Source organism: Amphichorda felina (genome assembly GCF_050947745.1).
Source record: "Amphichorda felina strain 45539 chromosome Unknown scaffold_7, whole genome shotgun sequence".
Taxonomy (NCBI): domain Eukaryota; kingdom Fungi; phylum Ascomycota; class Sordariomycetes; order Hypocreales; family Bionectriaceae; genus Amphichorda; species Amphichorda felina.
In genome coordinates this window covers 1,393,953-1,409,684 of record NW_028145043.1, presented here as the reverse complement: position 1 = coordinate 1,409,684, position 15,732 = coordinate 1,393,953, and the positions used below count along the sequence as shown (strand labels likewise).

Below are 15,732 nucleotides of genomic sequence, written 5' to 3'. Positions count from 1 at the left end.
AGAATGGCGCTAATGTTAAGTTGGGAACTCCACTAAATTACTATGTGCGAATTCCCCGCCCCTCCTCGTACTCGTTCCCGCCTTTGAGCTCGATGATCTCTTCTATATGCCTCGGGATCTGTTCAATCCACCTACGGATATCTTTAGTCGAAAGGTCTTACTAAGCCTACTATACATTGATAGCGGCTATACGGCTCTTAGGAGCCCCTTTTCGTGTAGTCCGTCTCTTCATCCATGTCTAGGCAGGCTCAATAGCATTAAAATTAGGGCTATTACCACACTATAATAATCGCCGAACTCGATCAAGGCCGTAGATTTGTTATTGGATATGGTGGGCATGTGCTGGGGCCTTGTCTTCTTGTACAATCGTATCTGGCCAATTTATGCTATATTCCTTTATAAACGGAAGAAGCTTTGGGATTAAGATCGTATGCTGATACCGATACTGTGATGGGGGATGCCCACACTCGTTGCTTTTGTGGTCAGAAGGGTACAACCTGCAAACCACAATAAGGAAAATTCCGACCCGAAAGGTCTCGAGATTGTTTTTATGTATAATACGGACATCAATCGCCTATGCGATTATGCCCTCATCATCATTCTTTACTATCAATTGACGCATTTGTTGCCCATTTTGCACATTAACCTTATTGTTCCATGAGCCGCGACCTTCGGGTCAATCCAGTCTCTGGCTGCGATCATGGTCTACGACGACTTATCGTATGCACCAATCATCTGTACGAGCGATATTACACCCAACCCAGCCCATCAAACCTTGAGAACCTTTATGTTGTTGTTGTGGTTGTGGTGTTGATGACTTCCTCCCCTGCTTTTGTCACGGCGAGTCTCCTTGAGCTCCACTTACGAGGCCCCTTAACAATGACCTTGTTGTTGTGGGTCCTTTGTTCGTGTTCTTGTGCATAGCAGTCTCTCCCCAACTCAGTATCCTGCCTTCCGGAGTGTACGCCAGACTGTGGAGGCAGAAGCCTCGATGCCTTGCTGGCTAAGTTCGCCAGCAATATCAGCACTTGTTTTTTCTCGGCCGTGACGGTCTCGGCTGACTATCGCGATAACTTCGTCTTTGATCTCGTTTTGGACCGAGGGCCTGCCTGAGCGAGGGGCATCAGCTAGATAGGAGTCTTCGAGAAGTAGTGGCCGGTGGGCTGGGTCAAACCCGCGTTCAATAGCCCTAGCATAGATCCGATTGATCGTACGGGGCGTGACGTTGGTGATCTCGGCTACTTCAGCCGTAGTCTTTCCAGTAGCTTTGAGCGCTACTATTGAGGCCCTGGTTGCTAGATTCGTCTGCATGGCGGCAGCGTGCGTGGTGGTTACGTTGTTTGAGGAAAATTTACTATTAGAAGGCAAAGGGGGGGCGGTACGTAGGTTGCGGTCAAAAGTCTTGTTCCATTCGAGACCAACGCATAGGCCACTCTCACAGTATGAGCCCACTAAGACACATGCTATAGTACTTCCTCTTTCTGGAATTTAAAAATATAACTATTCCTAAACAGGCAATAATATTATATATATAAGATATTTCCTACCCCAAAACATAATAATTAGTCGCAAAATCAAATTATTTACATAGGAAGCAAAGCTAATGCCGTAGTTGCTAACCTGTAGCGAGGTATGTGCCTCTGGAAGAAAAAATAGAGGCTGAGCGCCTTTACCTAATTAGGAAACAGCACTATAAAATACTGTATGGCTGCTGGGAATGGAGTTCATGAGTATGAGTAGCATGGCTTTTAACCGCAACCTACGTGCTAAAGAGATCCGCATAATATACATAGTATGTAAATTAGCGGTATATACCCACTCAAAGCACGTTAGGTTCTAATAGCGCCTTGGCAGGACAAGGCTTTTGAAATGCTCCTTCGTACGTGTAATTTATGGGATGTTGCTGTAGGGTAGTTCGGGTTCGCCTCAAATTAAACCGCCGAATGCCGCGCGGGTGGATGATGTAATGTGGGTCTGGTCCCCTGATTAGGACCTCCGAACCTGGAGCTCCGCGGTCCCATGTCAACCTCAACACCATAACCAATTGTCTACGCCCTTCGAAGACAGGATCAGAAAAGGAACCATGGCCCTCCGCACGTCTTTCCGCCGCATTGCGCCTGTCGTTCGCCCTGCGGTCACGCGCAGCTTTCACGCCACGCCCCGTGCCTTCGTCAAGGTCGGCGACGCGATCCCCAACCTCGAGGTGCTGCACGAGGACTCGCCGGGGAACAAGGTCAACTTGGCCGAGGAGTTCAGGACGGGCGATGGATACATTGTCGGAGTCCCCGCGGCATTCTCGGGCACCTGCTCTAGCAGCCATGTGCCGTCGTACATTAACAGCCCTAAGCTTAAGAACGCGGGCAAGGTGTTTGTCGTCTCCGTCAATGACGCGTTTGTGTGAGTGCGCCGGGGCGGGCCAGCGTGGATATTGTCGAGGAACTGACGGGTGCGCAGCATGAAGGCATGGGCCGAACAACTAGACCCGGCTAAGCAGACTGGCGTAAGAAAAAACACCTACCGTGGATTTGTCCCTTGACTGACGCCGTTGGTTCTCTTGCAGATCCGGTTCCTGGCCGACCCCTCGGCGGCTTTCACCAAGGCCCTCGATCTCGGATTCGATGGAACGGCCATCTTCGGAGGTGTGCGAGGCAAGAGGTACGCGCTCAAGATCGTGGATGGCAAGGTCGCTGCCGCCCACGTCGAGCCGGATGGCACTGGATACAAGGGTGAGTTCGTCACGAGTTCGGGCTCGATAACATTTGCATCTGACGTATTGTCGCAGTTTCTATGGCCGAGAAGGTATTGGACTAAAAGATTGAACACGGGATCTGGGTATATCCTGGTTGGCGGGCGTGATCGTATCACTTAACACCGTCGATGAATCGAGCGCTCCCTCTTCATGTTAACAATGCGGGGTGTCCTCCTGGTAGGGGTGATGTTTCAACGTGTGCATAGTAAGCTTGATTTGAGGTAGGCTGCGACTTCATGTAGGGTGCAAGCCTTGCTTTAGTAATGCCACCGGCTGGTCTTTCACAACTCGGAGTCATTGGGGCCATGGAGTGACTTGCTGACTGCCAATCGGAGTCCCAGCCTGAGGATTGGGCCCCTCGCTGCCTGTTGGGCTGGTGGGCTGTCGCAGCCTGCTGGAATGCAGGTGTGGGGGCCTTCCGACTCAGCCTTGGACTCTGGCACTGTTATGCTGTGGCAGTGACGCATTGTGTGTTAGTCAGCGGTGGGGCCCGAGGAAACCCCGGTCAGGCGGTCTGCCTTCCCCCATTCTGCCAGTGCCCAAAGTGCCCCTCCACCGTCTCCCGACGGTCATCCGTCATGGTCACCCTCCCCAATCTTCCCAGCCCTCCGTCAACCGTGCCGTCTTGTCAACCGCCGCCAAACCCGGAAGTCAAATTTATACCCTTAGACCTCGCGTTTCATAAATCACTTCCTGTCTATCCACCCATCCCCTCCTGCACAAACCTCTGCGGCGCAGTTCAGCGTGACGACCCCGTGCTTAAGACTCACAAACCAGCTCTTGGCATCTCCGTGCCACACACCCTCTTCGTCGATCTTTCAACCCGTCCCCTTTCCCGACACATCCAACTATCGACATTTCTTCTCGGCCTCTCCGGTGCACCTTCCTTGGCCGCCATATCTGAATTTTCTCCCCTCGTTCCCTCAGAATCTCGCCCAGATTTTCCAAGTGACGTGCCGTCAAGTACTACCTTGTACAAAGGACGAATAGCACAGCCTAGGTCGATACCAGGCACGCTCGTCCACCGAACTCGTGACGAGCGCAACAACCATACACATTGCAGCAGCCGGCATCATTCCTCCCTCGACGAGGAAGAGGAAGGCTGCTGAGGCGACGATCACCTCCCTTAACGGAGACGAACCCGCCAACAAGAGAGTCATCGCCTCAGCGGCCGGTATCGCGGCGCCACCCACGCCTGTCACTACAGGCATGGACTCGGAGGAGGACTTCATGTCCCATGGCTCTAGCGATGATGAGTTCATGAATGACGATAGCGGGGACGCCATGTCCGGCCCTGACGGTACTGCCCTACCCCATTCCCTAATGGCATACCCTGAGCTAACAAGGCTGATGGCAGAGTTTGACGACGACGAGTTCGACGAGCCCGATCCAGACTTTGGTTTGTCGATGAAAGACCTCGAGCCGGTCAAGAAGCAAGCACATGTCGTTCCTTTTAAGGTCTTTGGCCCTGAAGACATCCAGCACCAGCAAGATGAAATGATCAACGAAGTCAATATGATCCTGGATATGCGAAAAGAGGATGCAGCCATCATGCTCCGTTACTTCAGATGGAACAAGGAGCGATTGATCGAAGACTACATGGATCGACCCGAACGTGTGCTCGAGGCTGCTGGCTTGGCAAGTAAAACTTCAAAGCCACCTCAACTCGAGACCGTTCCAGGCTTTGTCTGCGACATCTGCTGTGAGGATGGGGAAGATCTCGAAACATTTGCTATGAAGTGTGGTCATCGTTATTGCGTGGATTGTTATCGCCAATATCTCAAGCAGAAGATACGAGACGAGGGCGAGGCGGCCAGGATCCAGTGCCCTTCCGATGGATGCAGCCGAATTCTCGACTCGCGGTCTCTCGATCTACTTGTCACTCCGGACTTGGTGGGTCGCTACCATAACCTTCTCAACCGCACCTATGTCGAGGACAAGGACAGCTTCAAGTGGTGCCCGGCACCTGACTGCCCCAACGCCGTCGAGTGCCCTATTAAGAAAAGCGCCCTGACCAAGGTCGTACCAACAGTCCAGTGCCGGTGTGGCTATAGGTTCTGCTTTGGCTGCCCAAACCCAGACCACCAGCCCGCGCCATGCGAACTTGTTAAACGTTGGCTCAAGAAGTGCGCGGATGACTCCGAAACAGCTAATTGGATATCAGCCAATACCAAAGAGTGTCCTAAGTGCCAATCGACCATCGAGAAGAACGGCGGATGTAACCACATGACATGCCGCAAATGCAAATACGAGTTTTGCTGGATGTGCATGGGTCTCTGGTCTGAGCACGGCACAAGCTGGTACAACTGCAACCGGTATGAGGAAAAGAGCGGCTCCGAGGCCCGGGATGCTCAGACCAAGTCGCGGACGTCTCTGGAACGGTATCTACACTATTATAACCGCTACGCCAACCATGAGCAGTCAGCAAAGCTGGACAAGGACATTGCTCAGAAGACAGAGAAGAAGATGGTGCAACTACAGACCGCCTCGGGCATGTCATGGATCGAAGTCCAGTACCTCAACTCGGCCTCACAGTCCCTCCAGACTTGCCGTCAGACCCTTAAGTGGACATATGCCTTTGCTTTCTACCTGGCCCAGAACAACCTCACCAATATCTTCGAGGATAACCAGAAAGATCTGGAGATGGCCGTTGAGAACTTGTCGGAAATGTTTGAGAAGCCTATCGCTGAGCTCTCTGATACCGATCTCAAGGTGGATATTATGGACAAGACCTCATACTGCAACAAGCGACGCGTGATTCTCCTGGAGGACACGGCCAACAATCTCGCAGAGGGTAAGTTCGCATCCGGACACCCTGGTAGTGGTATTATGACTGACGTTGAAACTAGGCAAGTGGAAGTTCAATGAGGATCTTGGTTCGAGTAGTAGTCTCTGAGGGACGTCTATCCGATATCTACATTTCCAATCCGGCCATGCATTGCAAGCCTGTTCCGGGGATCAGGCTGACGGAGTTGATTACGGCCACGCTTCACCGCGACGCAACTCAGCGATTTACTTCATCCAACGTCTCTTGTCTCTGTGCACTTTCTAAATAATAGACTGTTCATTCTACCAGCCACCCCCGATTACTTAACCCTCAAGCAGGGGGGAAGTGGCTCAGGGCACATACATCTCACGGCCATTGTGCCGCTTGTTTCTTTTATTCATCGGTGTTGGCGGGGCTCTTTTCTTACTGTCTCTGTTGTTTTCCTTGGCGTGATCGTTGGAGGATGCGGTTCGGCAGGTGGGCTAGGCAGGCGCTCATAGAAACCCGGGAGGTTGATTCTGCTTTAAGCTCTTGTCTCCGTTTGTCACTCCTGGCTGCATAAGCAAGATTTGGTACCATAGCCGGCGGTCGATATAAATAAACTTGATGAAAAATATAATTTGGGGCTACGTTTATCTCGTAACCAGAAGGTTCAGAACAATGCGCGAAGTGTCCAGAAACTTTGGAGACTTAGCAAGTAAGGTATCATGTACTGACAGGCTGGCCGCCACGCTGAGAGAACTATTGTTACCTACCAGCAGTGGGAAAAAAAAGCCACATTATATATGCCGAACCTACCTAGGTGTAATTATAGCACTTGCTTTGATTCAACATTGAACCTTGACCTTTTTCCCTCTTGCCGACCTTTTGGCTAAGAGCAAGGTTCGGTTTTTGTAGTGGCGTCTGCAGTTGCCATGACGTTGCCGGGGGGAATGCTGGCGGGCGGGAGCTAACCCTAATTGGGGTAGGAGTCGCGCCCACCGACGCGCTTCCCCGACGCCCATTAACGGGACCCAACAATCGCGTGTCCACCAGGCATCGACTCACCCAGCTCCTCACCCCCCTCCAAGCTTCTCCAGCCTCGACATCGCTGAGCTCCCGTCCCTCGCTCTCGTTGCCTTGCTGTCATCTCGTGCTATCTCCCCCCCCCTGCACTCATTGCCGTCTCTCCTCTTTTGTTTACCTTGGCTGAATTTGTTTACCGCCCACATTGTGGCGTGTCCTGTCGCGCTCTGAGCTACCGCGTTTCCGTGACCCATTGCTCATGTATCGACTTTGCTGACGACACCGTGAGTGGATGTGCACGCGATCTGGGCAAGTTGGAGAACATTGAGGAGCACAAAAACAAGACTGCTTCGGCAGCAGAATAACCACCATGGGTGTATCAGGTTCGCAATGCCCTTCTCCCGCCATCCACCCCTCGACGACCATTGACCAGTCGGCAGGCCTTCTTCCGCTCCTGAAATCTATACAAAAACCTACGGAACTCAAAAAGTTCCAAGGACTGACACTCGGTGTCGATGCGTATGGATGGTTGCACCGTGCCGCGTACTCTTGCGCTCCTGAGCTCGCTCAGGGCAAGCTCTCTGCCAAGTAATTTTCCATCTCCGTTCCCATCTCACCACCGACCCTGTTGACAGTAATTAGGTTCATTAATGCCGCAATGCATCGAGTGAGGATGCTTCGTTACTTTGGTGTAAAGCCGTACATGGTCTTTGACGGCGACTATCTTCCCAGCAAGGCGGCCACGGAGGAGTCACGCGCCAAGAATAGAGACGAGAAGAAGAAACTCGCCATGGAACTTCTCAAGGCCGGTAAACGATCTCAGGCTACCCAGGAATTCCAAAAGTGCATCGATATCACTCCCGAGATGGCCGCTTCTCTGATCCAGCAACTCAAGAAAATGGACATTCCTTACGTGGTTGCTCCCTACGAAGCCGACGCTCAACTCGTCTACCTTGAACGCAAGGGAATCATCGACGGTATTATTTCTGACGATTCGGACTTGCTGGTGTTTGGGGCGAAGCGACTCTTGACCAAGTTGGACCGCTATGGAAACTGCATCGAGATCAACCGACGAGACTTTTGTGCTTGCCGGGAAGTATCTTTAACAGGATGGACCGATGAAGACTTTCGGAGAATGGCCATTCTGAGCGGTTGTGATTATCTTCACGGTTTGCCATCGGTGGGAGTGAAGACTGCGTATCGAATGCTACGAAGATTGAAAACGCCGGAGAGAGTGGTACGAGTGTTGCAGTCCCAGGGGAAACGAATTTCGGAAAATTACCTTGCTCAATTCTACCAGGCGGAGTTAACATTTCTTCACCAATGGGTCTTCTGTCCAGAGAAGAAGGAGCTGGTTCACCTTGTGGAGCTTGACGGAACTCGGACAGCCGAGGAGATGCCCTATATTGGGGCATATGTTGAGACGGAGCTTGCTCGAGGCATTGCCAGGGGCGACATTGACCCCATAACAAAGGCCCCCATTGCAATCACTGCGACCCCGACCAAGAGGAGGCATTCCCAAAGTACCATCCAACCTCCATCGAGTCCAACCCCTGCGAAGCCGATCACCTCTTACTTCAAAGGCCACGGCCGCATTCCCATGGGTGCGATGGACTCGAACTGCTTTGCAGTCGATCCCCAGAGAGTCGCACAACTCACCGATGGTGGACTGGTGCCCCGGATTTTCCCTCTACCTCGTCCTTACTTAAAGGAGGCAACCAACCCAGCTCTTCCTACCAATTCGAGTCGGACACAGGCGAATGGCACACGGACATCTCCCAGGCTACAACGACGTCGCACGGAGCCGATTTCAAATATGCTATCGCAGATGGGAGGCGACTCTTCGGCTCCAACACGATCCTCAGACGTCAATACTTGCAGCCCACCTCCACCCACACAGAAGGCAGAGTCTTCAAACAGACCGCCAAAGAAAGTGCGTCTCTGTGACGACACGAATGAACAAGACGAGTCTTCCGAACAGAGCAAGTTCTTCAGCGCGAAGAACCCTGCAAAGAGTACCACCAGGTCGAAAAGCGAAGCATATCTTCTCTGTGACGATTCCATCAATGAGGCGCTTATGAGGCTGCCGGATATCGACGGATTTCACTCGCCTACAAAACCTAGAAAGTCGATTTCAATCTTTGAGGAGACAGCACCAGTAGAGAATGGGGACAACGGCCGAGATGTAATCCAAGAGGCCAGCGAGGAACTCAGCCAGCAGACCAGCGAGGAACTCAGCCAGCAGACCAGCGAGGAACTCAGCCAAGAGACTAACCAGGACATGGCCTCTTGGAGCTTTACAGAGTCAAGCTTCAGCCAGCCCTTGGCCGAGCCAGAGGCTTCACTTCCTCCACAGAAAACATCCATGCCCCCTCCCAAGTCGACCAGTAGCCGCTTCTCTTTGACCTCAAAGACGCCGTCACGACCTAATTTTACCCGCTTCTCCTACTCCACGTCTTTGGGCACACCATCATCAGTCGCAACTTCCGCCCGTTCGTCTGTCTTCAGTGCCGCGAGCACTCCGTCCACTGGCCCATCGACCGCTGGGAGCTTTCGCTCCACGCCGTTGCAGCGTCTCGGCGCCAAAGCATTCAACATCACTTCTTCTCCGAAACCGCGACTGCCCACCACAAAATTTAAAATGGGTGGCTCACTGTCCAAACTCCCTGTTAATCCCGCCTTTATAGCCCTTCCTAAAGTGGATCTTGATGAAATGGAAGCACTCAACAAGCCCATCGGCGGCAGCGAAGACCAGATGATTCCTGATAGTGACGGGGAGGCTGAAGAGGAGGATATCGATGTCGCTGCCCCAAGGAAACTCGACTTATCACGCTTTGCTTTTCCGAGAGTCTAGACCGTGACCGTGGAAGGAGTATTGTCACGGAGGTGGTGGTTGGCTACATTCATCAGCGACTACAACTGGAGTTTTTTGTGAGTGTCTCGTGCTATTTTTGCTTATTACGAGCCGTGTAAATACTGGTATCCGGATGTTGCTTTTGATGGAGTATGGTAAAAGGGGGGTTAGGAATACCCATGGTTCAGGTTCAACTGTTGTATCCGTATTGCATTATGGCATTTTGGCGCCGGGATGGATAATCTACATCGACAGCCAGAACACAATCACTCACTACCTACGTGTACTAACTCCCGAGTCCTTGTCACTCGCGGAACATAGAGTGTGTCCTGCGAAGAGATGCATCTACTCTGTAAGCTGAGATTAAGGGCTGCGAGTTGTGGGGTTAAATGGTGGCCAAAATAACCGAGATGCAGCAAACTACCGCTCCTAACATAGCGAACAACATGTTCAAAGTTAAGGAACAACTAATCAACTAATTCCAATTTAAAATACCAAAATGAGTAATAATGTAACCAGTACTCCGTACGCGAAGAATCATATGGAATACTCTCAAAATGTACGAGGCAAGGCAAGACGGCTATTTTTGTCGTTGCAGCTTGGCGGTCGAAGATTATCCGACATATGGCCGACCCCACCAAACTGCCCAGGTTGGGAGTGGTGGGATGTTCACTGAAAAAGTCACAAATTCTACGAAGAGCCTTTCATCGGACAACTTGCCCACACTGCCCTCACCTGCATCTACCACAAGACATCCGACCTTGTCACAAACACCGTTCGCCAAAATGCCTAGCACGCTGGACAAAACGCGGAAGCACATCTCCAAGAAGCGCAATGGCGTAATTAATGCCCTCCACGTGAAGTCGAGAGATTCCATGCGCCTCCACAAGGCTGGTATCCGCGATCAACGTCTCGAAAAGCTTGCCAGTGCACGCAGCAAAAGAGAGCAGCCTATCTGTGAGTTCTATAGGCTTTCGATTGTATGCCAGCTCGGAACTGACCAGGCTATGTATTAGATGATCGAGTGTGTTATTTTCAGGAGAGCGTACGAGAAAAGGGTGGCGAGCCACTAGAGATGGAGGCGGTCAAAGAATTGATCAATAGGTGAGTCTCATTCCCTCGACTCATCATTACCATCTGGGCTGACCATATACAGTTTTATCCATCAATATGACGAGGAGTATGACGAAGTCAAGAAGTCTCGCCGTCCGGGGCGGCCGGCCAGTGCTCGGGAGGACCTCCTCAAGATGAAAATCTCCGCTCTGAAGACCGAGTATGACCAGGGATTCTGTGAGCGCCCTCCACTTTCTGAAAAGAGACCTGAACTGACTCCTATCAGGGCTACCAAACGTCATGTCTGCGGAAAAGGTCAAGCTGTTGATTGAGTGGGAGGGTTCCTGGACCTATCTCACCAATATCCCTTGGATCAAGGTCTCCAGCTCTGGCCAGTCACGTCCGGCCGACTTTCCTGCCAAGGGTCTCAACTAAGCCGTGACCCGCGTCTGATCAGACGCTCTTTTTGGCCTCGCGGTGGGAATCTAGGGCGCCTCCCTGACACAGCTCCATGGCCGGGGGCCATTTTTTCACCATTTGAGCGACAATAGCATCTCGTGAAACTACGACTATCTCATGACCAAGTTCACCAGGCCATACCACGATTATTCTCCCGGGGGGCCGACTCACACAACTCTGGTCCCGAGTCGCACAACGTGTCAGCAATCATGGCCCTTAGGCGACTGTCCCCGGCATCAGCACCTTGCTGCATGAAACATCTTGCTGCGCATATGTTTTGCGTGTCTGGCCGTACCTCCAAAGTGGTGCTCGAACACTACATTAATGACCGGGGAGTTGGTATTGGCGCACCCCGGCATGTGCTTAGGTTGCAGAGGCGTGTAGCTCACGATACCATGGACATGGCACCGGCGCGAAACTTACTTAACTTGGCGGCCAATGGTTGCTCGCACCACATTTCGCTCTCCGCCAACGCCATCTGATGAAATGTCAATGCATCTGCTCCGGGTTGATGAAGGATGGTTGATCGATAGCAGTTCTCTGCAGTTATCTTGCCACAGAGCAGGGCCTTCTGTACGATGACTAGTACATGCCAAAGTTCAGTCTTTGGCGCCGCAATACCTGGGGCTTATTACCTTCGGGAGTTCAAGGTTCTGAATCGGTATAAAGGACACCATCATAGGTTTGAAGACGTTTCTGTCTCATAGCGAATCGTACGATAGGAAACCCAAACGTTCTACCAAGATCTATTTAAGCATTCCAAGTAACTCTCATTTTACTATTGCTGCCCTCCATAGCCCTCAATGAAGTTTATAGTGGTCGCTCGGTTCGTATGTAAAGGTTTGGTTTGGGCTGAGGTGGCGATCTTATACCTTGTTTAAGGTGTCAAATAATTGGCATTTGGCGACACAACTCCGCCAGCTAATTATTACATCAACTATTGATATTCAATTTCTATGAGGTCGGAAATGCTGCTAGGGGCGAAGTCTGTTGGTTTCATTCTTCGAGGACCATCTCGTCACGTGCTTCCGCGCATCCTTGACTGCACCCGTCGCGATTGGTTCCTCCAAGCACGGGAGGTGGTCCAAAAATTTCAGAGAGCTTTGCGACAGAAGCTTCCAAACTATCCACCCAAAAACCATCCATCAACTCCTCCCTTTTACCACCCATATTCTCTCTCCCCTATCCATCCCCACACATCACATTCGTCAAGATGCTTTCCATCAGGACATTCGCGCGCTCTGCGCCTCGCGCCATCAGCCGCATGGCCCTGCGTCAACCTGCCCGTCCCAGCACCCTCCTCAAGGCCGCCTCGGCCGTCTCCATGGCCCGCCCTGCCGCCTTCTCGACCACGACTGGCCGCTGGGGCAGTGCCGAGAACGACGCCGAGCTCTCAGCCAAGCTGAGCAGCGAGATCCAGATCGAGGAGGACATCAAGGCCGCCGAGCAGGACCCTTCCAGCGTCAAGGACTTCCTCGCCAACACCGTCTTTGAGATCGAGGACAAGCCCGGCAACGAGCTCGTCAAGCTCACCCGCAAGTTCCACGACGAGAAGTATGTTTTCTCACCATTCTGAAAATTCATGAATCGCGAGGCTGTTGAGGCTAACAAACACTTCTGCAGGATCACTGTCAGCTTCTCCATCGCCGACATCAGCAACTACGACCCCTTCGGCCGCGACCCCGCCCTTGAGGACGAGGAGGGCTTCGAGGACGACCTCCAGGCCTCCGACAAGCAGTCGGCCGGCTCGCGCCCCGCCGAGGAGGAGCAGATGGAGGAGGAGGAGGACCTCGAGGAGCCCGCCTCGCCCGTCAGCCTGTCCATCCTGATCGAGAAGCCCGGCAAGGCGCCCGGAGCCCTGTCCATCGATGCCACCGCCCAGGGCGGCAACATTGTCGTCGACAACATCTTCTACTTTGAAGACGTCGCCGTCGCCCGCGCCGACACCCCCGAGGCTGCCCAGCGCCGCGCCGACGTCTACCCGGGCCCCCCCTTCGGCACCCTCGACGACGACCTGCAGGTCCTCATGGAGCGCTTCCTCGAGGATCGCGGCATCTCCCAGTCGCTCGCCGTCTTCGTCCCCGACTACGTCGACGTCAAGGAGCAGCGCGAGTACGTCCGGTGGCTGGACCAGGTCAAGAACTTTGTCAATGCCTAAATCAGCCCACCCCCCTTCAACGGCGGCGCGCGCATTTGCATAGCTCTTGGCTAGCTTTATCTGTTCTACCGTGTCTTTTATGATTGAGAAGAAAAGTGCTCACAAAGCAGCAAACGGAGAAGGAACATCTCCGCTCTTGTACGATACATATCCGGTGTAGGTGGTGGGAGGCAGCAGGGTCTGGCATTAGTAGCTGTAATACTGTGACAATAGAAAGTGTCAAAACGACTACCCCACCGCTCGGCCTGCAACACTGTGTAGTGATGACTTCTTTCCTTTGTGTAAATTCTCATCTTGCATTTGACCTACCATTCTAAAAATGCACTCGTTCCCAAACCAACTAGACCAAAAGACGAAGCTGAAAGTCCTAAAAAGACTGCAGAACGTCACGCACGCACGAACAGCCGACCACCTATGCAAGACCCCTTCCCAACGCCCGCAACGCCGCTGGCGCACACTGCCGCCAGGTATATATAGCGGTATGTAATTGATTAGCCAAGCCCGGCCCCCCTTCCTCCGTCTCTCTGTCTGCATGTCTATACCAGAATATTCTCGCGTCCCGTTTCACCACGGTGTCCGTGTCCATTGTCCGTCGTGAGCCCGGGGGGGTAAATCAGAAGTTGGAAGAAAAGGAGGCACACCCTCTGGGTGTCAGAGGATGCCCTCGAGGTCCCACTCATTCTTCTGCGCGCGCTCGAGCACCTTCCTGCCCTTGTCGGTGAGATCGGGCTTGCCACCGTTGCCGGTGACGTGCTCGAAGAAGACGGGCTGGAAGGGGGTGCTGTCGCGCTCGCGCTGGCGGGCCTTTTCACGCTGGGCCTCCTCGAGGTCGAGCTTGATGGAGGTGGCCTTGGAGAACTGCTTGGAGTGGATGGCGTTGGTGACGCCGGACCAGAAGGTCAGGGACTCGTTGGGGGCCTGCTTTTCGTCGGGCGGGAGGATCTTGGGCGCGACGTTGAGCGGGTTGACGTCGATAATGATATGCTGGTCTTCGGGAGGAACGGTTTTCTACAGATTTTGTGTGTAAGTGGGGTGTTCGGGTCATGTTGCCATGTGCCGATATTTCAGGGGGCTCAACGTACGAAAGGCTTGGGGCCAAGGGAGAACATGACCTTTTCCCTCCATGGTCCATAGATGCGAGCGAGGACATCCTCCTCGGGGACGTCCTGCACCCTTGTCTTGTCATCGTTCTCGGGATCGTATTTGAAAATGACACCGTCAATCTTGTTGGTCGTCCGGCCGAGCCAGCCCTCCTCGACGTAGTGCAGAATGACCTTGATCTTGGTCTTGGGGCAGCTGATGTAGGCCATCTCGCTGACCGAGACGCTCAGGCTGCCTCGCAGCAGGCCGCCGAGGTGGGCCGCCGGGTGGGTGAGCTGGTACTCCTCGCCGTCGCGCTTGTCTATCGTGATGAAGATGCCCATGTTGTGCTCGCCGGGCAGGACCTTGACCGAGGTGCCGGTGAACTTGGCTGTGATCTGGTCGAAGCCGCGGGCGCTGACGCCCTTCTCCGGGCACGAGACGTAGAAGGCGCTGACGGGCGGGTGGTGCGAGGTCTGTTCGGTCAGGTAGGAGATGCGGACGGGCTTGGACTCGGGGGTGGAGGTGCCGTGCTGGGGCACCGTTAGCGAGACAGACGAAGCATTCTCGTCTTTGGAGCCGCTCTTAAGGCTCGACAGGCCGCTCCTGCTGCTGCTGGCCTCGCCGAGCCCGGCGGTCTCGATCTTGGGGGCATTGTCCTCGGTCTCCCAGTTACACTGCACCAGTCCCATTAGCCACGCTGTCCTCGGAGGTTCGGGAGAGGGGGGGGGGGGGGGGCCGGCGATCCACCAACTTACGCGGAAGAACTCGCCCAGGACGGAGTTGTATGGTTTGCAGGGGCGGCCCTTGATGTACTTGAGATCCTTGGTCAGCCAGAAGCGGATGACCTCGAGCATGCGGTCGAGGGGCTCGTCGGAGGTGCCGATGGCGACAAAGGCATTGGGGGCGTCGATGTAGTTCCAGTACTCGAGGTTGGGGGTCGGTTCGAGGAGCTGAGAGGGCAGGGAGAATCTGACGGCGGCGAGATCAGAGACGCCGATGAATCTGTTTGGCGGTGGGCGCCGTTGTTAGCCATCGGCCGTAGTAGTAGCATGGTTTTGCGAGGCTGCGCGTGAGGGCCGTAGGTGCCATGTGTGCCATGTGTGCCATGTGTGCAGTGGTGCAGCACGACGGGTGATGATCACTGATCACCGCCTTGGCTCCGATGTCGCGGCGGCGGGGACATTTTTTGTGGTGTTTGACCGCTCGGGGCCTGCGTTGGCGCTTTGGGGGTTGCGTGTCCTGTCGCGGCCGTCTTGCGACGACGGTGTGACGGGTATAGAGGGGACATACTTCTTGAGGATGCCTAGGAAGGTCCTCAGCTTGGAGCCTTCGCTCTGCTGGTCGTCGGTCGTGGTGGCGGCCTCGACGGCAGCTGGCGGTGGTGCCGATGACGCCATGACGGCTATGGGTAGAGTAGCACCCTCCTTGCTGAATGTGTGATAGCTTCGGCAGCAGGGGAGCTGTCGTCGGGGCCTGGGTGCTCGGGCGGTAGCGACGGGATGGACAGTCTAAGTCTAACGAGGAAGGGCACAGAAAGGGGATGCGGACAAAAAAAGAGGCTTGCGTGGAGAGTTAGGGAATGTGAAGGTTGTGCGACTCGGTCG

At 53.7% G+C, this 15,732-nt stretch overlaps 5 protein-coding genes across 5 annotated transcripts; 4 read left to right on the top strand and 1 right to left on the bottom strand.

Moving 5' to 3' along the window:
• Window positions 1–2,083: 2,083 nt before the first annotated feature.
• Window positions 2,084–5,617, top strand: ACO1O0_007244 (RING-5; the record flags this gene model as incomplete). The annotated part of the gene is made up of 5 exons (XM_083196617.1): window positions 2,084–2,397; window positions 2,455–2,500; window positions 2,561–2,726; window positions 3,813–4,049; window positions 4,107–5,617. The coding sequence occupies 5 exons, from the start codon at window positions 2,084–2,086 to the stop codon at window positions 5,615–5,617; spliced, it is 2,274 nt and encodes a 757-aa protein (XP_083047825.1).
• A 1,274-nt stretch (window positions 5,618–6,891) lies between these two features.
• On the top strand, window positions 6,892–9,375 carry EXO1 (exonuclease 1; the record flags this gene model as incomplete). Its single annotated transcript, XM_083196616.1, has 2 exons — window positions 6,892–7,109; window positions 7,164–9,375. The coding sequence occupies 2 exons, from the start codon at window positions 6,892–6,894 to the stop codon at window positions 9,373–9,375; spliced, it is 2,430 nt and encodes an 809-aa protein (XP_083047824.1).
• Window positions 9,376–10,160: 785 nt separating this feature from the next.
• TMA16 (translation machinery-associated protein 16) lies at window positions 10,161–10,863 on the top strand (the record flags this gene model as incomplete). The annotated part of the gene is made up of 4 exons (XM_083196615.1): window positions 10,161–10,332; window positions 10,392–10,479; window positions 10,532–10,665; window positions 10,715–10,863. 4 exons carry the CDS (start codon window positions 10,161–10,163, stop codon window positions 10,861–10,863), a joined length of 543 nt encoding a protein of 180 aa, XP_083047823.1.
• Window positions 10,864–12,100: 1,237 nt separating this feature from the next.
• On the top strand, window positions 12,101–13,045 carry MAM33 (mitochondrial glycoprotein; the record flags this gene model as incomplete). The annotated part of the gene is made up of 2 exons (XM_083196614.1): window positions 12,101–12,441; window positions 12,511–13,045. The coding sequence occupies 2 exons, from the start codon at window positions 12,101–12,103 to the stop codon at window positions 13,043–13,045; spliced, it is 876 nt and encodes a 291-aa protein (XP_083047822.1).
• A 651-nt stretch (window positions 13,046–13,696) lies between these two features.
• ACO1O0_007240 (uncharacterized protein) lies at window positions 13,697–15,525 on the bottom strand (the record flags this gene model as incomplete). Its single annotated transcript, XM_083196613.1, has 4 exons — window positions 13,697–14,053; window positions 14,128–14,802; window positions 14,884–15,130; window positions 15,278–15,525. The coding sequence occupies 4 exons, from the start codon at window positions 15,523–15,525 to the stop codon at window positions 13,697–13,699; spliced, it is 1,527 nt and encodes a 508-aa protein (XP_083047821.1).
• Between the last annotated feature and the right edge of the window lie 207 nt (window positions 15,526–15,732).